The sequence below is a fragment of the Coprinopsis cinerea genome (genome assembly GCF_000182895.1).
Source record: "Coprinopsis cinerea okayama7#130 chromosome 10 map unlocalized cont3.10, whole genome shotgun sequence".
Lineage (NCBI taxonomy): Eukaryota > Fungi > Basidiomycota > Agaricomycetes > Agaricales > Psathyrellaceae > Coprinopsis > Coprinopsis cinerea.
The window spans coordinates 1657924-1676252 of NW_003307535.1; the positions used below are offsets into that span (position 1 = coordinate 1657924).

General features: G+C 51.2%; 9 protein-coding genes across 9 annotated transcripts; 6 read left to right on the plus strand and 3 right to left on the minus strand.

The window, feature by feature from the left end:
- Window positions 1-31: 31 nt before the first annotated feature.
- CC1G_15333 (hypothetical protein) lies at window positions 32-1448 on the plus strand (the record flags this gene model as incomplete). The annotated part of the gene is made up of 4 exons (XM_002910380.1): window positions 32-606; window positions 674-807; window positions 936-1096; window positions 1206-1448. 4 exons carry the CDS (start codon window positions 32-34, stop codon window positions 1446-1448), a joined length of 1113 nt encoding a protein of 370 aa, XP_002910426.1.
- A 3021-nt stretch (window positions 1449-4469) lies between these two features.
- Window positions 4470-6443, plus strand: CC1G_02104 (peroxidase; the record flags this gene model as incomplete). The annotated part of the gene is made up of 15 exons (XM_001834316.1): window positions 4470-4592; window positions 4666-4709; window positions 4781-4800; window positions 4878-4894; window positions 4955-4963; window positions 5027-5085; window positions 5153-5166; window positions 5232-5273; window positions 5341-5419; window positions 5488-5728; window positions 5779-5832; window positions 5889-6033; window positions 6096-6268; window positions 6322-6387; window positions 6438-6443. The coding sequence occupies 15 exons, from the start codon at window positions 4470-4472 to the stop codon at window positions 6441-6443; spliced, it is 1092 nt and encodes a 363-aa protein (XP_001834368.1).
- Window positions 6444-6665: 222 nt separating this feature from the next.
- CC1G_02105 (hypothetical protein) lies at window positions 6666-7784 on the plus strand (the record flags this gene model as incomplete). Its single annotated transcript, XM_001834317.2, has 3 exons — window positions 6666-6778; window positions 6847-7187; window positions 7242-7784. The coding sequence occupies exons 1-3, from the start codon at window positions 6691-6693 to the stop codon at window positions 7782-7784; spliced, it is 972 nt and encodes a 323-aa protein (XP_001834369.1). The 5' UTR covers window positions 6666-6690.
- A 1156-nt stretch (window positions 7785-8940) lies between these two features.
- Window positions 8941-9803, plus strand: CC1G_02106 (hypothetical protein; the record flags this gene model as incomplete). Its single annotated transcript, XM_001834318.1, has 3 exons — window positions 8941-9015; window positions 9089-9436; window positions 9501-9803. 3 exons carry the CDS (start codon window positions 8941-8943, stop codon window positions 9801-9803), a joined length of 726 nt encoding a protein of 241 aa, XP_001834370.1.
- A 193-nt stretch (window positions 9804-9996) lies between these two features.
- On the minus strand, window positions 9997-10629 carry CC1G_02107 (hypothetical protein; the record flags this gene model as incomplete). The annotated part of the gene is made up of 1 exon (XM_001834319.2): window positions 9997-10629. The coding sequence occupies one exon, from the start codon at window positions 10627-10629 to the stop codon at window positions 9997-9999; it is 633 nt and encodes a 210-aa protein (XP_001834371.2).
- An 819-nt stretch (window positions 10630-11448) lies between these two features.
- On the minus strand, window positions 11449-12075 carry CC1G_02108 (hypothetical protein; the record flags this gene model as incomplete). The annotated part of the gene is made up of 1 exon (XM_001834320.2): window positions 11449-12075. One exon carries the CDS (start codon window positions 12073-12075, stop codon window positions 11449-11451), a length of 627 nt encoding a protein of 208 aa, XP_001834372.2.
- A 1301-nt stretch (window positions 12076-13376) lies between these two features.
- Window positions 13377-14577, plus strand: CC1G_02109 (hypothetical protein; the record flags this gene model as incomplete). Its single annotated transcript, XM_001834321.2, has 2 exons — window positions 13377-14394; window positions 14519-14577. The coding sequence occupies 2 exons, from the start codon at window positions 13377-13379 to the stop codon at window positions 14575-14577; spliced, it is 1077 nt and encodes a 358-aa protein (XP_001834373.2).
- Window positions 14578-14663: 86 nt separating this feature from the next.
- Window positions 14664-16226, minus strand: CC1G_02110 (hypothetical protein; the record flags this gene model as incomplete). The annotated part of the gene is made up of 1 exon (XM_001834322.2): window positions 14664-16226. One exon carries the CDS (start codon window positions 16224-16226, stop codon window positions 14664-14666), a length of 1563 nt encoding a protein of 520 aa, XP_001834374.2.
- Window positions 16227-16867: 641 nt separating this feature from the next.
- On the plus strand, window positions 16868-18307 carry CC1G_02111 (hypothetical protein; the record flags this gene model as incomplete). Its single annotated transcript, XM_001834323.2, has 1 exon — window positions 16868-18307. The coding sequence occupies one exon, from the start codon at window positions 16868-16870 to the stop codon at window positions 18305-18307; it is 1440 nt and encodes a 479-aa protein (XP_001834375.2).
- Window positions 18308-18329: the final 22 nt, after the last annotated feature.

The window sequence follows — 18329 nt, forward strand, 5'->3', positions numbered from 1 at the left end:
CGCCTCTATCCATAAACAACTCTCCTTCCCGATGAAAGTCGCCAGCCCTACCGGCGGACATCGGGTTTCCGGGTACCAATTCACGCTTTCCTCCGCAGTGTCTGATAAACCGAGGGCCTACGAGGCGTGGACACTCCCCCTCCAAGAGGGCGAGGAGGTCCAGAAGATGTTCCCGCCTTCGACGAACGGGCCTGTCGCTTCACTTGGGAAGGTCCTGGGTAATAGGACGACGTTGTACAAGTATTTGAATCCGCGGTTGTTTGTTGTTGTTTCGAGGACGCATTCGGGTGCATCCATCGCAGGTGGTGTGGAGGACGCTACGGAGGAAGGAGGATCGACCACCGACAACCAAAACGGCACAAACACCCCCAAAAAATCAACCGGCAAATGCGCAATCCGCGTCCTCGACGCCACCAAAGGCAGCGTAATTTACCACCGCGAGGTCGCGTCCTACGACGACGTCTGCGATCTGCATGCGAGTTTGACGGAGAATTGGTTGGTGTGGCATTACTACGAGGGTGCGGAAGATGGGTTGGGGAGTAAGGGATGGAGGGTTGTTTCGGTGGAGTTTTATGAAGGCGGTGGGGTTGATGAGAAGACTAGGAGGTGAGTCTGCTCGTTCCTTCTGAATATTTATTGGTTCAAGTCTAACCAACTCGTTCCGCTATGACAGCTCGGATATGTCCGCCTACTCAAATGCGACGCTCGATTTGACGGTGTATGAAGAATCGTTTGTGTTCCCGCACGGGATTACTGCTATGGCGCCTACGATGACCAAGTTTGGGATTACGAGTAAAGATATGATTTGTGCGTTCCGTTTTTCTTTCTCCCTTTCCTCTTTTACTCGATCTGACAATCCTTTGCTCACTCTGACAATCTTTTCCCTCACTCGGGCTGATGTTGCTGCCTCCATTCAATTAAATTCTTCGCTCCAGTCGCCACGAAGAACAACAAATTGCAGTCCTTCCCTCGTCGGTACTTGGACCCGAGGAGACCGCATAGGAAGCCTACATCGGAGGAAATGGAGGAGGGGTTGATACAGTATGATCCTGTGGTTCCTGATGATCCTAAGCGTGTTATTTCGCATTATTATCAGGTGTGTATTCATTCTTGCTCCTTTTCCCTCGCCTCTTCCCCCATCCCTTTAACCCTCTGGCACCCTCTCAACACTCTAACAACAAACTAACCGTCCACCTCCCAACCAGATCGCAGGCACCCAGCACATCCTGACCACGCCCTCCCTCCTCGAATCCACCTCTCTCGTCTTCAGCTACGGCTCCCTCGACCTCTTCCTCACGCGCGTCAGTCCCTCGGGTACGTTTGACGTCCTGAGTGAGAGTTTCAATAAAGCGCAGTTGGTTGTTACGATTTGTGGATTGGTGGGTGGGATTTTGGTTGTTAGGCCTGTTGTGGGGAGGAGGAAGGTGAAGGCGGGGTGGTATTTGTAGAGGGGTTGTGGTAGAGATGCGCTGTGTATTGATAGAGTAATCATTGACCCTGGTTTCTGCGTTCGGTGTGGTTTTTGAGGTGAGGGTTCTGGTCGTCGTGGGCACTAACTTGGCCTGAGGGGTGGGGCGCGTAGGCTGCGTGGTCCTGACTTCAAAATTCAAATTCAGAGATGGACAAGAAAGGAAGGAAGGAATGGGGATGAACTCTGTGTTTTCCATACTACGCGTATGCCCCGGCGCGAGTGCTAAGTAGTAGCTCCATCGCTCTTGCAAGTCCACAATTAGGCGATTCAACCCGCGGCACGAAATTACGCGTCCCTCCATCGGTCTCCGGCAGGGAGTCAGGTCATTAGTCGTCCAGCGCTCGAGCTTTCCCGTCGGACCTTGAAGACAGTTGGTGCACGCCTGAACCGGGGTTGCGGTATTGCGTAAAAGCTTATTTGAAGGGTGTGGTTAGCTTTCTGTTGTGAAGGTTACAGTGTGTCGTATGCCGAAGGGGAAAGGTAACTTATGAATAGGGGAGACGAGCCCGCCTTGGGATGGGTGGAGGTTGGGCGAGCGATACCTGCTCACTACTGTCCTCTGATTCATGAATTCACGGTCGATTCGATTTTTGTGACATGGGCTCATCTAGCGCTGTGCCTGCCGAAGATACAGAAATAACTGACTTGTGACAAGAAGAAGGGTGAATCCTTCTTTCCGCTTCCCTTTTCATATCGAAGTAAGCGGTCCACAAACTCTAACTAGCATGATAGGCGCCGACTTTGGAGAGCTTCCATTCAGCAGTATCATTACGAAGTCTGGAATGTTATCTCCGAGCGATAGACTCGCTTATTAGAAGTCACCGTTCAAGCTGATTCGATGGGATATAACCATACCGATAACACCGTACGGACAACCATACCGGCTTCAAGGGATCACGGTAAAGCAGGGAGTCAAGTACCGGATGACGGGATCCAAGGTTTTGGACAACAAATTAAGACCGAACAGGAGATCAAACAAAGAAGCATAGGTACCCTACGGCATTGGAGTCGAATACGTCGTTGTTGTCGCTGCTGTTGTTGGCTAGATGTCGGATGTCGATGGTTATCAATGGGCTCTACAAGCCGGTATAATAAATGACATGAACATGCGCAGCCTCAGCCTGGAGTCAGCTAACAGGTTAGCCAATTGACGGGATTTTTTTTTGTCAAGAGGTCGTGTCATTGTTCGAGGTGAGGTAAATGCATGCAATGGGATTTCGTGAGGGCTTCGGACAGGGGCTGACACGGGTAGCTCCAAGGGACGCTGGGAGAAGCCATGGGCGCTTTGTTAATGAGTGCTCCACTGGTTTGGTACCTGAGAAACGTTTAGTGCTTCCTTCTATTTATTTCGTCCCTGTGGGATCTGCGTACCTTCTTACCTTCCTCCGGCCCCTGGTTATTCTCGGTGGGCATCCTTCGCATTCGAATATACTCAACGCAGCCATCTGACATACTACATACAAGAGCGATTCAGACTCCTGAACAACTTGACTGCTAATAAGTCCGAGTCACAGTCCGGTATCCCGAGTAAACCAATCACAATCAATCTTTTTCTAAAACACTGCCAGTGATCATCCCTACGCGCACAGAGAAAGAGATAACATAAAGCCCTACCAAATCATACATCCTTTTGCCCGTGGTGTTTCTGATGTTTACAGCTCTTTCCCAGTCTCCACTTGTGGGGAGATAACGTCCACTTCCTGAAGACAAGGACTTTGACATGTATTTGGTGGTGATGTGGTCTCATGTTGCGCAGCCTCGAAGAGGTAAGTTCGAACTATATGGGGTTTGGTTTGCGTGAGCCCTTGTGGCGGTCGGATGTTGGGAGCCGGTTAGGAGTCCCACTAGACATCCTCCTTACAGATTGCCCAAACGGATGAGGTTGGGTCTCACTGGGATTAGCCTACCCTAATTTCTTTCCAAAGATATCCGAATGTGGGATATGGCTATCTTCACCGGCACATAGAAGCCCGAGAAACAAGCGGACTGCAAAATATGATGAGTATCTCGAAAGAAGCACTCGATAACGTAGTATCTACCATCTGACCTCAGAGGAATTATCTCACAAAGCGGTCTCCTCGAGGCGGGTTGGATCAAGCGCTCGCCCAACTCGCCCTCCTCGAAACAAGAGCTGTGCATGGTCCAACCTTGGTCGTGAAGGTTTGAAGGTCAAGCTCAAAGCTGTCTTGGAGACCATACCTCACTTAGCAGTGATACCACGTTGCATTTTGCCCAAACCGGCGGTCTTCGAAGGGGACGTCTAAATCCCCGAGTCGGGGACCGGCAAGTATGCGCCGTCCGCGTCACCTCGAACCCCTGAGGCTTCTGCCCGACTGAGCGTTGTGGAAATGGTTTCCGACGGCTCTGGATCTCCACCCCTGTGAAACATGATCGAAGGGTTGAACCAAGTAAACGAGGGTGCACATGGATGTGCGCGTATGCCGTTAGTGCGATTTGGGGTCACGGTGTAAAAATAAGCGCTGGCGTTTTAACTGCGTCCTTTCGTTCCAGTTCCGTGAACTAGGGCTAACGTTCGACTTTTTGAGTACTAAGGCTGTCATATTCCTTCAAAGTGGCAAGCCTACGCACGGACCGTCAGTCGTACAATGATGTGAATACATAGAATAACGGTAAGTACTAATAACCTTTACTCAAGTCTAAATCTCAAGTTATGACTTGAAGGTAGGAGATGGTGTAAAGTAACGGCAAGGTACCCACCTGAAAAGGGTACGTTATCGACAAATCGATGCTGTTATGTTCGCTCTTGCGATCAGGGTTTTCCGAGGAGCTCGAAGTTTAGCGGTGATTCCTGCCCTCCATGCACCGGAAATGGGAATCCAGAGAACATATAAAAGCGCTATGTTTTGAGGAGAGTGGAAAGCAGAACAGAACCACTTGTTTTACTTCTAATCGTCTCCACTCAAAACCCACCTGTTCTACTACTAGTCCTCTTCCATTTTGTATTTGAACGCTGTTTCCGACGTCAAGAACGACAACTATGAAGCTCTCGCTTTTGTCCACCTTCGCTGCTGTCATCATCGGTGCCCTCGCTCTCCCCCAGGGTCCTGGAGGAGGCGGGTCAGTCACTTGCCCCGGTGGACAGTCCACTTCGAACAGCCAGGTAAGCCCCTCGACCGTCCTCTGGATCAGCCGACTCGGACAGGAGCTCTAATACCAATCTTCTATCTCCACAGTGCTGCGTCTGGTTCGACGTTCTAGACGATCTTCAGACCAACTTGTATGTTCCTTCTCTCCGAACAATCCTTTTCCGCATTCTCACCGACGCGACTGTCACCTTTCTAATTATAGCTACCAAGGGTCCAAGTGTGGTAAGGACATTCGCTCCACGCGTTTGACTGATCTCGGATGTCTTTACTGATCATCTCCTTCGTTCTCAAACGTGCAGAGAGCCCTGTTCGCAAGGTACGTGGAGCATCATTCCTATTTTACACCGTTCCGATATCCTAACCCGCGAATTTGTAGATTCTTAGAGTGGGTCTTTCGAGTTCTATGTTCTATCATTAGTTCGCTTTTCTGATGACGGGTGTTCTAAAGATTGTTTTCCATGACGCGATCGGATTTTCGCCGGCGTTGACTGCTGCTGGTCAATTCGGGTGCGTATACTTCGCGTCTGTTCCTGAACTTGAACGGTCCGTTCTGATTACGGTGGTCTATTTATAGTGGTGGAGGAGCTGGTAGGCATCTTGCACTGGCAGTCCCACGAGGTTATCCGAGAGACTCAATTGGAACGAACTTGTAGATGGCTCCATCATTGCGCATTCGAACATCGAATTGGCCTTCCGTAAGTCGTTTTGGTGTCTTGAGCTTTAGACCTGGCGGATGTTGACTACTTGGCCCCTCGATTACAGCGGCTAATGGCGGCCTCACCGACACCATCGAAGCCCTCCGCGCGGTCGGTATCAACCACGGTGTCTCTTTCGGCGATCTGTAAGGGAACCCTCTCATCACTTTCACAATGACAGAGTTCTGACACTTCATCTGCTCTATCACTGTAGCATCCAATTCGCCACTGCCGTCGGCATGTCCAACTGCCCTGGCTCTCCCCGACTTGAGTTCTTGACGGGCAGGAGCAACAGTTCCCAACCCTCCCCTCCTTCGTTGATCCCCGGTCCCGGAAACATTGTCACTGCCATCTTGGATCGTATGGGCGATGCAGGCTTCAGCCCTGATGAAGTCGTTGACTTGCTTGCTGCGCATAGTTTGGCTTCTCAGGAGGGTTTGAACTCGGCTATCTTCGTACGTTTTCTTGTGTGCGTTGTTATGAATTGGTGTTAACACTGAAATAGAGGTCTCCTTTGGACTCGACCCCTCAAGTTTTCGATACCCAGTTCTACATTGAGGTGCGTCGGGTGTTTATGTAATCCACGAATTTCTCAAACTCATGAATGTCATGCAGACCTTGCTCAAGGGTACCACTCAGCCTGGCCCTTCTCTCGGCTTTGCAGAGGAGCTCTCCCCCTTCCCTGGCGAATTCCGCATGAGGTCCGATGCTCTATTGGCTCGCGACTCCCGAACCGCCTGCCGATGGCAATCCATGACCAGTCAGTTCCCTCTCCTTTGGTCCGTCTAGCCTGGCCAAAATTCTAATTTTTGTGACCGACAGGCAGCAATGAAGTTATGGGCCAGCGATACCGCGCCGCCATGGCCAAGATGTCTGTTCTCGGCTTCGACAGGAACGCCCTCACCGATTGCTCTGACGTTATTCCTTCTGCTGTGTCCAACAACGCTGCTCCTGTTATCCCTGGTGGCCTTACTGTCGATGATATTGAGGTTTCGGTAAGTTTCCAGTCGGTTTCTTGCAGTTAACAGGTGTTGATGAAGCGCTATAGTGCCCGAGCGAGCCTTTCCCTGAAATTGCTACCGCCTCAGGCCCTCTCCCCTCCCTCGCTCCTGCTGTGAGTACTTCCTTTTTGGGTGATCTGACAGTACCTGACGTCACTTTCAGCCTTGATCTGGTGAAGATGGTACATCCTGCTCTCTCATCATCCCTCTTAGCTATTTATCCAATCTATCTACCTATCTATGCAGTTTCTGTCCACCCTCAGTTGTGAATATGACTTGGTTATCTGGGTGTCCGACTCGGTGCTTGGCAGCACGTGTATGATATTATATAATCAATCATGAACACATTCCTCCGTGTGGGAGTGTGAGCCTTTCTCTCTGACCGTCGTGACTCGGCCTTTGCCCTTATTCCTTCAATGGAATCTCTCAATCTCAACACTCTAGCAAACTCACTACCGGCAGGACAACAGAATGCAGAGAAAGAACTATTGAATAACTTCAAAGGTAATCATCCACCTTTTTTCCGGCTTATCAGGAGATCTTTTCAAGTTCTGACTTCTCCTTTATTCTAGCTGCTGCTTTGAGCATCACCACCCTTTATCGTTCTTCGAGGAAGAGCGCTAAACGGGCTTATAACACTGGCTATGCGACTGCGTGTCAGGATTTGCTGAATTTCATCCAGCAAGGGGTGTCTGCGGAGAGCGTGGAACCGACCGTGGCAGGGCCGTCGAGCGCTGTCGACGGTGGAGGGATGACGATTGGGAGGGTCATGGACTGGATAGAGGCGCGGCTGGAGGCCATCAAGGCGCTGGAGGACGACGACGACGAGGACGAGGAGAAGGAGCGCAGACCACACACAACAGCACCCGCCCGCAAACCTGCTGTGCCTGGGCCCAGTTCCCTCAAGATTCCCGTAAGTCAATATCTTGCTTTATTATCGGTATTCAATGTTCTAAATACCCCGTAGCAAACATCATCTCTACCCACACCTAGCTCACCCATAACACAAACCAACGGCACACCGCCAGAGCCGTCATCGCCTTCCCCGCCGCCATCCACCGTACTCCGACCTAACCAGCTCCGTTCATCCAAGCACAAAACACCAGCCAAGGTCGACCCCCTCACCCCGCTCAACGCGCAGACTGCCAACATCATTCCTTCCGCCTTCAACTTCACTGAGACACTCGGTTCCCCCTCCGCCAACTCCACACCCTTCCCCGACGCACCCCTCGTCGGTGCCAAGCGCCGTCATGTCATGATGATGATGGATTCGGCGTCCCCTGTCGTCAGCGCGGGGTCCACCGTGTCCTCACCCAGCTCCAACGCCGGCTCACTCGGAAGCAACCCCCTCAACCACTCTGGATCTACCTTCCCTCATCGTCGGAGGACAAGGAGTTCTCGTAATCTCGCGCAAGCCCAGAACCAGAACGTCAACGTGATCCCTACGCCTTCGGAAGCCATGGACATTGAAGAAGACGGCCGAGAGCGGAAACGGGTTGCCAGAAGATGAGCGAGGCGAACGATCTGCGAACCAATCTTTGGTTACGATTTCTCTGCTGGGACTCGCTTGGTTATTTTACATACGTGCGTTCTCTTCTTAGTTACACGAATCTTAGGTTCCATGCATCTTCGCTCCTTGACTCATGATCATCCCATCCGTTCTTTCTCCCATCTCCGTTCGTCGCAATCAGTTATTATCACGTCTACTATCGTTCGTCATCAACATCATCTCTTTCGCTCGTCCACATACACATATAACCCCATCGCACTGTTACTTCTTCCTCGTTTTATCTCTCTCACTCAGGCTCAAGAACCATATACATCGCACTCGAACACCCCATATTTTCTGTAACATTGACACAATTTTTTATGTTGTTTATTCTCCAAGCTTACAGTTATTAACCATTAAGTAGTAGTATTGGTAGCATACATTCAAGTTTCAATTAGGTAGGCCTTTCTGAGGTCTGAGAATCTATGTGATTGTTGTCTGGATACCCCTTAACGATTGCGCTCAAGGCGCTGCGCAGCGATTGGAACGAAGACTGGTTGACTGTGGGTGTACCCTTGTTGTTGGCGCCTTGGTTACGTTCGGAACCATGGCTTCCTGGTTCTCGGCCATACTTTGCCGTAAAGAATTGAGTCTTCTGACCTTACATCGTCTTTGTACATCGCTGGGAAGTCGGCGGTTAGTTGGAAGTTGGACTGGCGGAAGAATTCGAAGCGAGGCACGAATTCGAAGTTGTTGGTCTTTTACGAGCGGTGCCGTGAGTGAAGGTGCTACTAGATGTCTCTCGAGGGGAGTACAGTGCCTCATCACAAGGCCTGGGTCCTCCAACTTAATATCTTGTGAACGCTACTACGAGACCTGGTGCAGTGCATAAGCCAAGTATTTCCAGCGTGATACTTACTGACATTTTTGATTTGTCTAATTTATCTGACTGTCGTAGAGATTAAGTAGGTACGTGCAGGCGACTGCACGGAGACGAACATCTCCTGCTGTTCTGAGGATCCGAGTCGGATGATGGATCGAGGGGAGCTCGTCCACAGTACAGAGGTGTTCAAAGGGTATAAAGGTGTAGTTGGGGTGGCTGGTATCGCTCAGTACACGACCTCTTACTCTCATCCATATTCTCTTCTGCGTTGATCGCTAATATAATTTACAAACGATGAAGCTTCTCGCTATCTTCCCTCTTATCCTCGTCTCGATGATCTCTCCGTTGCTGGTCAACGGTCACCATCAGGTAAAATCTATTCCTATTCCTTCTGTCTGTCAGTCTTCTCGATTCATAACGAAATTACCTTTCTGCTACATAGAACGACTCAAAAGGAGTCGGTCAAGCCGCTGGACACACCAAAGAAGCAGCGCCCGACTCTCGACCTTCATGGCAGAACCATTCCCCTCAACAAGAACAAGAGTGGGCTCCCGATCATCATCAACAGCAAGAGTGGGTGAACGATCACCATCAGCCAAAGGGCGCTGTGGATTCTGTTAGGAATGCGTATGATAATCTGCAATTTAAGATTAAGAGGGGCGGGGTTAAGGGTGGGCCTAAGGGTGGTAGTAAACCGCATAGTGGGCCTAAGAAACCTACCAAAGCTCGAGGCGGGAGGAAGTCCGTGAAGCCGAAGAAGTCTATTGTCAAGCCCGCTTTCGGCGCAAAGGTAATTATGAATTCTGTCCTCTCTATCTGCTTGCCGCACAACTTACCTGTTCCTTCCTCTATAGGACAGCGGGGCCCAGGCTGGAAGCGTACAGACACAAGGGCGAGTTGATGACCAGCCAATCAGTGCACGCCAGTTCCTCGACGCACTCGAGGACTACCTTGTCGCGCGTCAAACTTCGAATTCCCCAGGCGGGCGGCATCATGATAGGAGGAGGAAGTCGATGGTGAAGCCTGCGTTTCATGCTTCCGTTGCGAGACCTGGTATTCCGGTCTCTGCGCGAGGTTTGGATGCTAGTGGGCGTTTGGTACCACGGCCCTTGCTCACCTTGAAGAAAGAGTTCAGATCTAGGCATAGGGAATTTTGAGCGGCTCATTCCATCAACGCTGGTCTAAAGCCACATGCCAGTATGTAGAGCTCCCTGGTATTATAGCCTTTCACTGTAAATTTATCTCTTACGGAGCCCTGGTTGGCTCGACTCTAGCATCTCGATCGGACTTTGTGACTACAGAGCAATTTCATTGTCAGAATCTACAGGTTACAATCGCAACACTTCAAACTTAGCGATATTCATTGTTCAAAAAGTTAAGAAGATAGTTATCATCTCCTCCCACCACGTTAAACTTTTCCAACGCGCGATTAAGCACAGATCTCTCCACAGCAGGCACGTCAAACCCCGCGTCTCGCAGGCGGCGGAGGGCATGCTCGACCCAGCGCTGACTAACAGTCCACTCAGGCTCTGTATTGACATGAACGGCATCTTCCAGTGCCTTTGGCAATACCTCCCAGATACCCGCAGTCTGTTCTTCCTCGAAAGACGTCAACCGGAACGAGCGGATCGGAGTGAGGTGGGGAGCCAATTGAAACGCCTCAGGGTCCATCATCATTCTCAGGTTTCCGTTCGCGTCGATTATCCTCTTCTTGGAGAGTTTGAGGGTTTTGGCTTTCATCTTGTAATGGTACCTTGGTGGTTGGTCGACAGTGGTCCCCCCGAGTTTAGTGCAGACAGTAGCCTCGACGTGAAAGACGACTGCAAAAGGCGAGCCACGCTCTCGGATGACGAGGGTCCAGGTTCCAAAACGCGGTTCGGTGCGGCGCGTGCTGACGTGGGTACTCCCGTATTGGAGGAGGTGGAGGCTTTTCTTAGCAGGCTTTGCGTGCTCGATGTGAGTGATGGTGGCGAAGCTGGACATTGTGGTGGCTTTGGGAGTTGTGACGGTCTGGAGGGTGTGTGGTACTTGCCGATACTCCAGTCGTTCTTACCGCATTTTATATGAACTTGCGATTGAGCGCTTTGACTGCGGGCTTGGAATCTTAAAACCGACGCTTTGACTTCATGGTCAAAGCGCCTTTGAATTTGCATTGAGCGCCCGAGGGGACGCTTTGACGCTCTTGGCTCCCCACGCTGATGTGTTGCCTTGTCACAGTGTCATTGGTAGGGATCGAAGATCACAGCACCCTTGTAATACTTTCTTCGAAAGGACTGCTATCTAGTCTTGATGGCGCGTGGGTGACTCGCTGAGGAATACCGTACCCACCTCGAGCCGCATGTCGACTCAGGATCGTGATGTGATCCACCGGTTATCCAGCTCCAGGTCAAAAATCCAGTAAACACAATTGTCAATTGTCCTAGAGCCCAAAACAACAAGCCTCGAGTAGGAATGCCACATGGGAAACAAACCCAGCTGAGGCGACCTGTCGACGTGTTGCGAGACCTGTTGTCCCAGTCGCTGCGCGTGGGGATCGCCCTGAGTTACCGTTTCGTGCCCAGGCTTTGATAACCAAGGAAGAGTTTAATAGGTACATATAACTTGAATACTGTACGGTTCATGCTTACCGAGTTCTGGTCGGATCTTTTACTTATCTGTACACTTGGATGTTGTGTGTTGTGATTGCAAAACTTCACATTGGATTTCCAGTCAAGGCTGATTACATTCTATTTGCCACGAGCCAACAAAGTCTAGTAAGTTCTAAGTAAGTTAGAGAGTCAACGAAGTCTACCAAGTTCTAAGTCAGAGGAAGTTGAGAAGGACATCATCTCCGACTGTTAACTTCCCCAACGCGCGATTAAGGTCACGTCTCTCTACAATAGACGTGGCGAACCCCGCACTTTGCAGCGCAAGGAGCGCTTGCTCAACCCAGCGCTGGCTGACAACCCACTCCGGTTCCGTATTAACACGAACTGCGTTTTTTAGCGCTTTTTCCAATGCCATATGGATCTCAAGGATCTGCCTCACCTCAAAGTACGTTACGCACACCGAGCGGATAGGGCTGAGGTGGGGCGCCAATTCCAGGACGGCAGGGTCGATGATTTCCTTCTCTACGTTCCCCGCCTCGTCCACTACTGCCAGCTTGGAGAGTATAGCGCCCTTGGATTTGAGGCTGTACATGTACCTTGGAGGCTGGTCGGCAGCACCGCCGACTGGGGTACAGGCGGTGGCGCTGATGTAGAAGATGAGCGACGATGGCGAGTTTGGCTGTCGAAGGACGAGTGCCCAAGTTCCCAAACGCGGTTCAATGCGTCGCATACCGAGGTAGATACTGCCGTATTGGAGGACGTGGAGGCTCGGTTTGTTGAGGAGCTCAAGGAGCCCCGAGTTTTCAAAGCGAGTAACAGTGGTCTTGTTGGTGGCGGACATGGCGACTTGGGGTTTTTGGTGGTAGTATGCTGTTCTGGTGACTGTTTCACTTGCCAATATTCAGGCAACTGGGGGATACCTATTTATATGAGCGTTCTCTCGTGCGCTTTGATAGTAGTGAGCCCAACCAATGATGGTTGGATTTCATGGACCAAGCTATTCCGACTGCGCCCCCGAGGAGGCGCCTTGACACCTTGCAAGTTGACTCGCCAAAACTTGCAGCCTCAGTGGAAAAGCCTCTGGAGATCAGCGTGAAACGATGTACGCTTGGAGTATGTTTTCAATTCTGATGCTTCACGGTCGACTTAGATCGCTTCTAGCCGCCAGCGTCCGGCGAGGGGGATGTCAATGCGATCCCTATCGTGATTCGCTGGTCTAACCAGGTACCATCCAGTTTGGCCCTATGGTGAGCGAAGTAGTAGAAAGTTACCAGAGGGTCCGGGTTCCTGTATTAGCAATCCTCGAGTAAAAGCACCTATCTATCCTTTGGAAACAATCCAAATGAGGGTCGGCGAGAGCTTTCACCGGGAGTCAGTTGCTGACAATCGCTGGAGGAACGTGGGTTTGAAACTCCGAACAGCTGAGCGCTGAGCAACGAATTCAGTGTTTGTCACTTTCTTTCTCATGAGCTGAATTCTCATACGATGTAATAAGAGGTACTTTCCCAATGCAAAAGAGTATTTTTTGAGCTCTCACTGCAGCTTCAACCATGGGAAACCGTTTCTGCAAGACGGCCGGGAGACTTCCCATCATTCAAAAATTGACTTCCGACTGATGTGTACGCGGCGGAACCGGCTCACCCATCAGCACAGAGCGCCCATGGGTTTCCTTGGACTTTCAAGGCTTCGACGATCTTTCGGACAGGGCGACAGAAATTCCACACTGAAAGTGGACACGCACCGTCTTAAAAAGCAACTAACAAAATGTTTGAACAGACAACCGTCAATCTCTCGGAAACATAGCGCCCTATCTTCTGCCACTAGACAATAAAGAAACAATAGACGGCGACATGTGGACTTAGACATAGCAACCTCGAAAGAACTCATATGGGCAACGAGGCAGAAATGATAAGCCACTTTCTTTTCGCCCACCAACTCTTGGGCCTTTGCCACTCTTGAAGGGTTTCGATTCACTGCACAACTGCTCCTGGAGGGCTCATCGCCCACATATGTGAGTTGCATGCAGCTCTACCTTTCATTAGTTATACTAACTGACACGATCCCAGTTCAAGGCTATCGGAAAGGCTTCCTATTACATCGGTAACACTCGAGCTTCGACCCACATACCCTCGCAGCAGGAAAATGTCGTCCTCAAGCCAGCGCCGGCTACAACAGGAATCAGTCTCTTTCCAGGGCGGTGTTCGCCCAATCCACACCCACGGACTTCCCATTCGAAAGCACACTCCAACTCGACACACACATCATTTACAAAATGGCTCTACCAGCTATCCTCATCTCGTTGCAAGATTCGTCACTAGCATCGCCCTTTCAATCTTCACGTTATCCTACGCGTCTTTGTTAGTCGTCGCCAGACCATTCACTCTCATCGTCCGAGTGGTTTCCGCTGTGGGATGCATTCTGGTCTCAGCACTCTACCGACCATTTACACGTCTCTCGACGTCGACGCCAGCCCCAGAGCCACAGGATGTCATCTTCGTACTCAATGCCACCATCGATATCGACGCGATGGAGGCCGACGAGGAAACCGATAGCCAGAAGGGCCACCCAGTCGCCACTGTCCCTTCCACGCCCCCTTTCCGATTTCGCTACCCTGTTCGCCGACACTTTGTCCGCAGGGTCGAAGCCCCAGTATCCGCGCCACTTCCGCCACCTCCCGTTATGCCCAGAGGAAGGGGTCAAGCACTACGGCGAGATACATCCCCCATCACTGTCTTCAGAAACCCCGATCTTCCGGTTCGGCTTGAGGTCGTAGCCAACTTGACGGAGGACCATGGTGCCTTTGGGTTTCTGAAGCCTGAGGTGGAGGGCATGGATCTGTCCGCTCACCACCCCCGGAGGAGCAGCGAGGTTGTGGAGACGCGATTGTGGTGGCACGGCCCGATCTCAAACCTCAAAGGCACTCTCAACGAGCTACCCCTGATGACTACCCGACTGTCGATCAGGGACTGTGATATCGCAGTTGAGGACATACTCTGGATTCTTTCAGGTTGCCCCCATCTCGAAATCCTCGACGTCCGTGAAGTCACAGACAAGGACCCCATCCTGGCCATGGGAGCCTCCACGACATATCCGTATGGGAGCCACACATTGCGCTCTCTGACACTCACAGCCACTGCGTCTCTCGTTCCACTTTTCGACCGTATTGTCTTTCCACGACTTGCCACGCTGTCCCTCCGCCTTTTCGGGGAGGGGAATCCGAAGGATTTAAACCAAGCCGTTCAGCTGATTCCTTCATCGACTTCACTCCAATCGCTCCAATTGAGAGGCAGTCTCTCGGAAGGACTGGTATCTCAGCTTCGTCACCATTGCGCCGAAGTCCTAAGGATTCCCAACTTCGAGCTTACTCATGTGTGCCGTGGAATCCGACCCAGGCGTCGAAGACAGGAAGACCATTATTATTAAATCTATCTAGTGCATGTGTTCCAATGTAATCTGTACACCCGGGAATCGAGTCGACGAGGACAATGCGTGGTGAGGTTTGTATAGACTAGCATGTACGAAGCGTAGTGCACCGTTGTGACCCGTCCGGGATCGAATCATGGCAGAAAGTTCTCCGTCAGGTGGGGTTACAGTAGATAGGGTCAGAGCTTCAAGGAGTGGTAGGGTGTTTGGATGAGTTGGCGTTGAGACAAGGGACCGAAGGAGTTTGTCGGTAACCCTAGATGCTATGGTAAGCGCTCGAAGAGAGGCCATGGCGGGGCAATGGAGCATGTCGATGAGAATGTCTTCCCCCTCTTCCATGTCAAGGTTCGCGACGTAGAAAGACTCCAACTTGCACCCAGCTTGAATCAACGCCGGAGAGGCTTTGAGCCAGGCATTTCTGGGTGGACATAAACCAAAGCCGCGCAACAGGCGAAGCTCACGAAGGGAAGGGGCTCGGATTGCAGCAAGGATGTTGCTTGCATCATCAACCTTGCCCAATGCGATGCTTTCGAGGAGAGGCAAGGTATAGGTGTCGGAGAGGGAGTCAGTGGGACCGCTGATGAGCTGTATCGCCAATTTTTGCAGGTTTCCGCTTGCTGCTAAAACCTGGGGTATCTGGGATCCACTGATGACGTTGAGCTCGACATTGGTTAGACGACCCCAAGGCATTGACGAAATATCGACGTCGACCATCGACGCGCCGAAGCGGACAGTTTCCAGCTTCGGGGCGGCTGAGTACACCGTGGCACACAACGCTGCTACCTGTTCGGGAGTCGCATGTGCAATGTCCAGCTCGAAGTGCTCCAAAAGGTGGAAGTCGGTCCTTGTGGCCGGGATGATAAAGGATGAGAAATCCATACCAATAGCATCGCAAAGGTGGAGGGAGACGTCCTTCCATCTGCGGCTGTGGGCAAATGCAAGACGCATCACACCACGAATTCCTCTGTCTGGGTGTCCCCCTGGGGTCTTATCGGAAATAACCAGCCGAAGGGGCATGTCTCCGGAAAGCTCCAGCCATTTGGCGAAGTAGGACACATCAGACGGCATCGGAGAGGTGACGGAGATGGTGGTCCACAGTGTAGGCATGGACTGCACCAGGGCGCGCCAATAACTGCAAACGTGGCCCAAAGTCATTGGATTGGTCGATGCCTTCCACCTGACGCCAACTCTTCCCGATTTAAGGAGGCTTTTTCGATGTCGGCCAGGGCGGATATCGGCTTCAGGAAGGGGCGAGTTGACGGTATGGGTGTAATGGAAAAATATCTCGCGAAGCATCTCGACCGGGAGCGAATTGACATGCACTTTCGGCGGAGGTGCAGTGTCGATATCCATATCCACAGGCGCATCGCGAGGGAGACTGTGCGGTGAGTCTGTCCGTTCTGTGTTCTGCGCGCCGATTACTGGCGGTGCTGGGAAGGTACATGCTGGGTTGGAGAAGAACCAGGTAGATAACTGGCGACCAGCTTTCAAGATGGAGGAGTGGGGAACCCAAGAGGCCGGGGAGGGTTCATCATGCATTTCGACATCTTCGTCTACAATTCGAGGCATTATCCAGAGCGTTTGAGGGAGCATTATACGTGAATATTGAATGAAGACTGTAGTAAAATCTGGTTAGAGATAGTCGAGAGGCTGATAAAATGAGCGCGATACTCACCTCTACAGCAATGGGTTCTATCTACAAAGTTCTGCTTGCAGAAACCGGAATAGGAGAAAAGGTAAGTGTAAGTTTATGCGAGAAGAAGGGAGATGTAAACCACAACGAACCATATACCGCGTTTTCAACGTCCGTATTCGTCCTCTTCTCATGGCAGCATTGGCTATAAACTGAACAAGTCTCTACATTTTTCTCGTAATCTGTGGATTATTCCTTGTACTCTGAAGGTTCAGTCATTGTCGCCATAGCATCCGTAGCATTTCGGTGAAGTCGAAGGAGAGCAAAGGGAATGGCAAAACGAGAACAAGGACGGAAGCAAACCGGAGGTTTTTGCGCCATCACTGTTCATCACGGGGATATCCGTCGATGGATCCTTAGGAGAGCGATCTTTCTAGAAGTATCACTACTGCACCATGCTCGACTAGACCGAGAGAATTCACACATAGAGCACAAATATACAGAGTAAAACAACCCGTAAGTGTATCTGTAAACGTCCTTGCGAAACCAAACACTGACTAAAAAGCTGGAAGGACAGATGGAGACAACTATAACCACAGTCGTGCCTACAATCTCCAAAAAACCACCAGCAGGCACAATTGGATCACTTCCGGACGAGATATTGGCCGATATCTTTATACATTACGTTCGAAGCCATCCGACAAAGGGATTACAACGTCCAGCACAGCGAACCAAGTTTCGTGTGGAGGCCCAAATTGACAGCCCGAATAACCCCATTCTCCTGGGATGGGTCAGCTCTAGATGGAGGACTATTTCTCTGCGCACCGTGAAGCTGTGGTCTACAATCGTGGTGGGAGACCCGTTGCCGCGTGACGTGCCAATCTTCAAGCTCTGGATCGAGCGCTCAGGAGAAGCCTTGCTGGGCCTCACTCTTTCGCGGTACATTTTCGACAAGCACGATTCCATCAGGTACTCCGAGGATGCTACTGCATTCAAAGCCATCCTTTCGGCCGCCGTTGCTGAGTGCATGAGATGGAGGACCGTTACCATTAAGGTGGTGGAAGAGACGTTCTACACTACATCCCTGGCGCTGCCAAACCTCGAATCCATCGAGTTCGAGTACCTGGCCATGGGTCTTCATACATTCAAGAGACGGCTTTTCGAACGCGCATTTACTTCCCCCGTTCTTCGAACCATCTCCCTCGACGATAGCTGCTTCAATCCCAGCTGGATAACCGGGCCTGCATGGAACACCTTGAGAAATATCGAATTGAAGACCATTCACACCGCTCGTTTGTTGAAGGTGCTGAGAATCTGCCATACAATAGAACGAGTTCGTGTGGAGTGGATCTTCCTTTCGTCCAAGCTTCCCGCTGAGCCTGTGACGGCGCCAACCCTCCAGTCCCTTCACGTCGCACAGGTCCACCGGTATCCCCAATTCCTTGACCGCCTCATTCTTCCCTCTCTTGTCGACCTCAAGATATCAGTGGAGAGAAGCGACGAGGACGCTCCCCCACCCGACGTCTATCCCGATACTTATAGGAAGAATCCACCTATCTGGCAAGCAATCGAAGCTTTTGTAGAACGGTCGAAGTGCCAGCTCGAGTCGTTCGGATTTGGCTATGCCGACGATCAATCATGTCTTTATGAAATAGGCTCCAAGGTCCACTTACCCATCTTTTCGAAACTTCGGCGACTTTGCCTCACCTCGAAAATCTCGGACGTCACCGTGGCCAATTTGACGTTCAGTGATGTTTCGCAACCCCTGCCTCTCCTCGAAGATTTGGAGTTGACTACCTGTGATACGACAGATGGCGCCCTGGCGAAGATGGTCCTCAGTAGGATGAACTCCACGGATTCGCGCCTGAAAAAGGTCAAGGCTTATTTTGGAAAAGGAGACGACCCGCAAGAGCGCACGGAGGACTTGGGTTTAGAGCAGAAGCTGGGACAGAGAATTGAGCTAGAGCTCGCTGTATGCGAAGAGTATGTCCCCGGAGAAGGTTATGTTCGCGATTAGCATTTACGCTCTGTCAGACTGT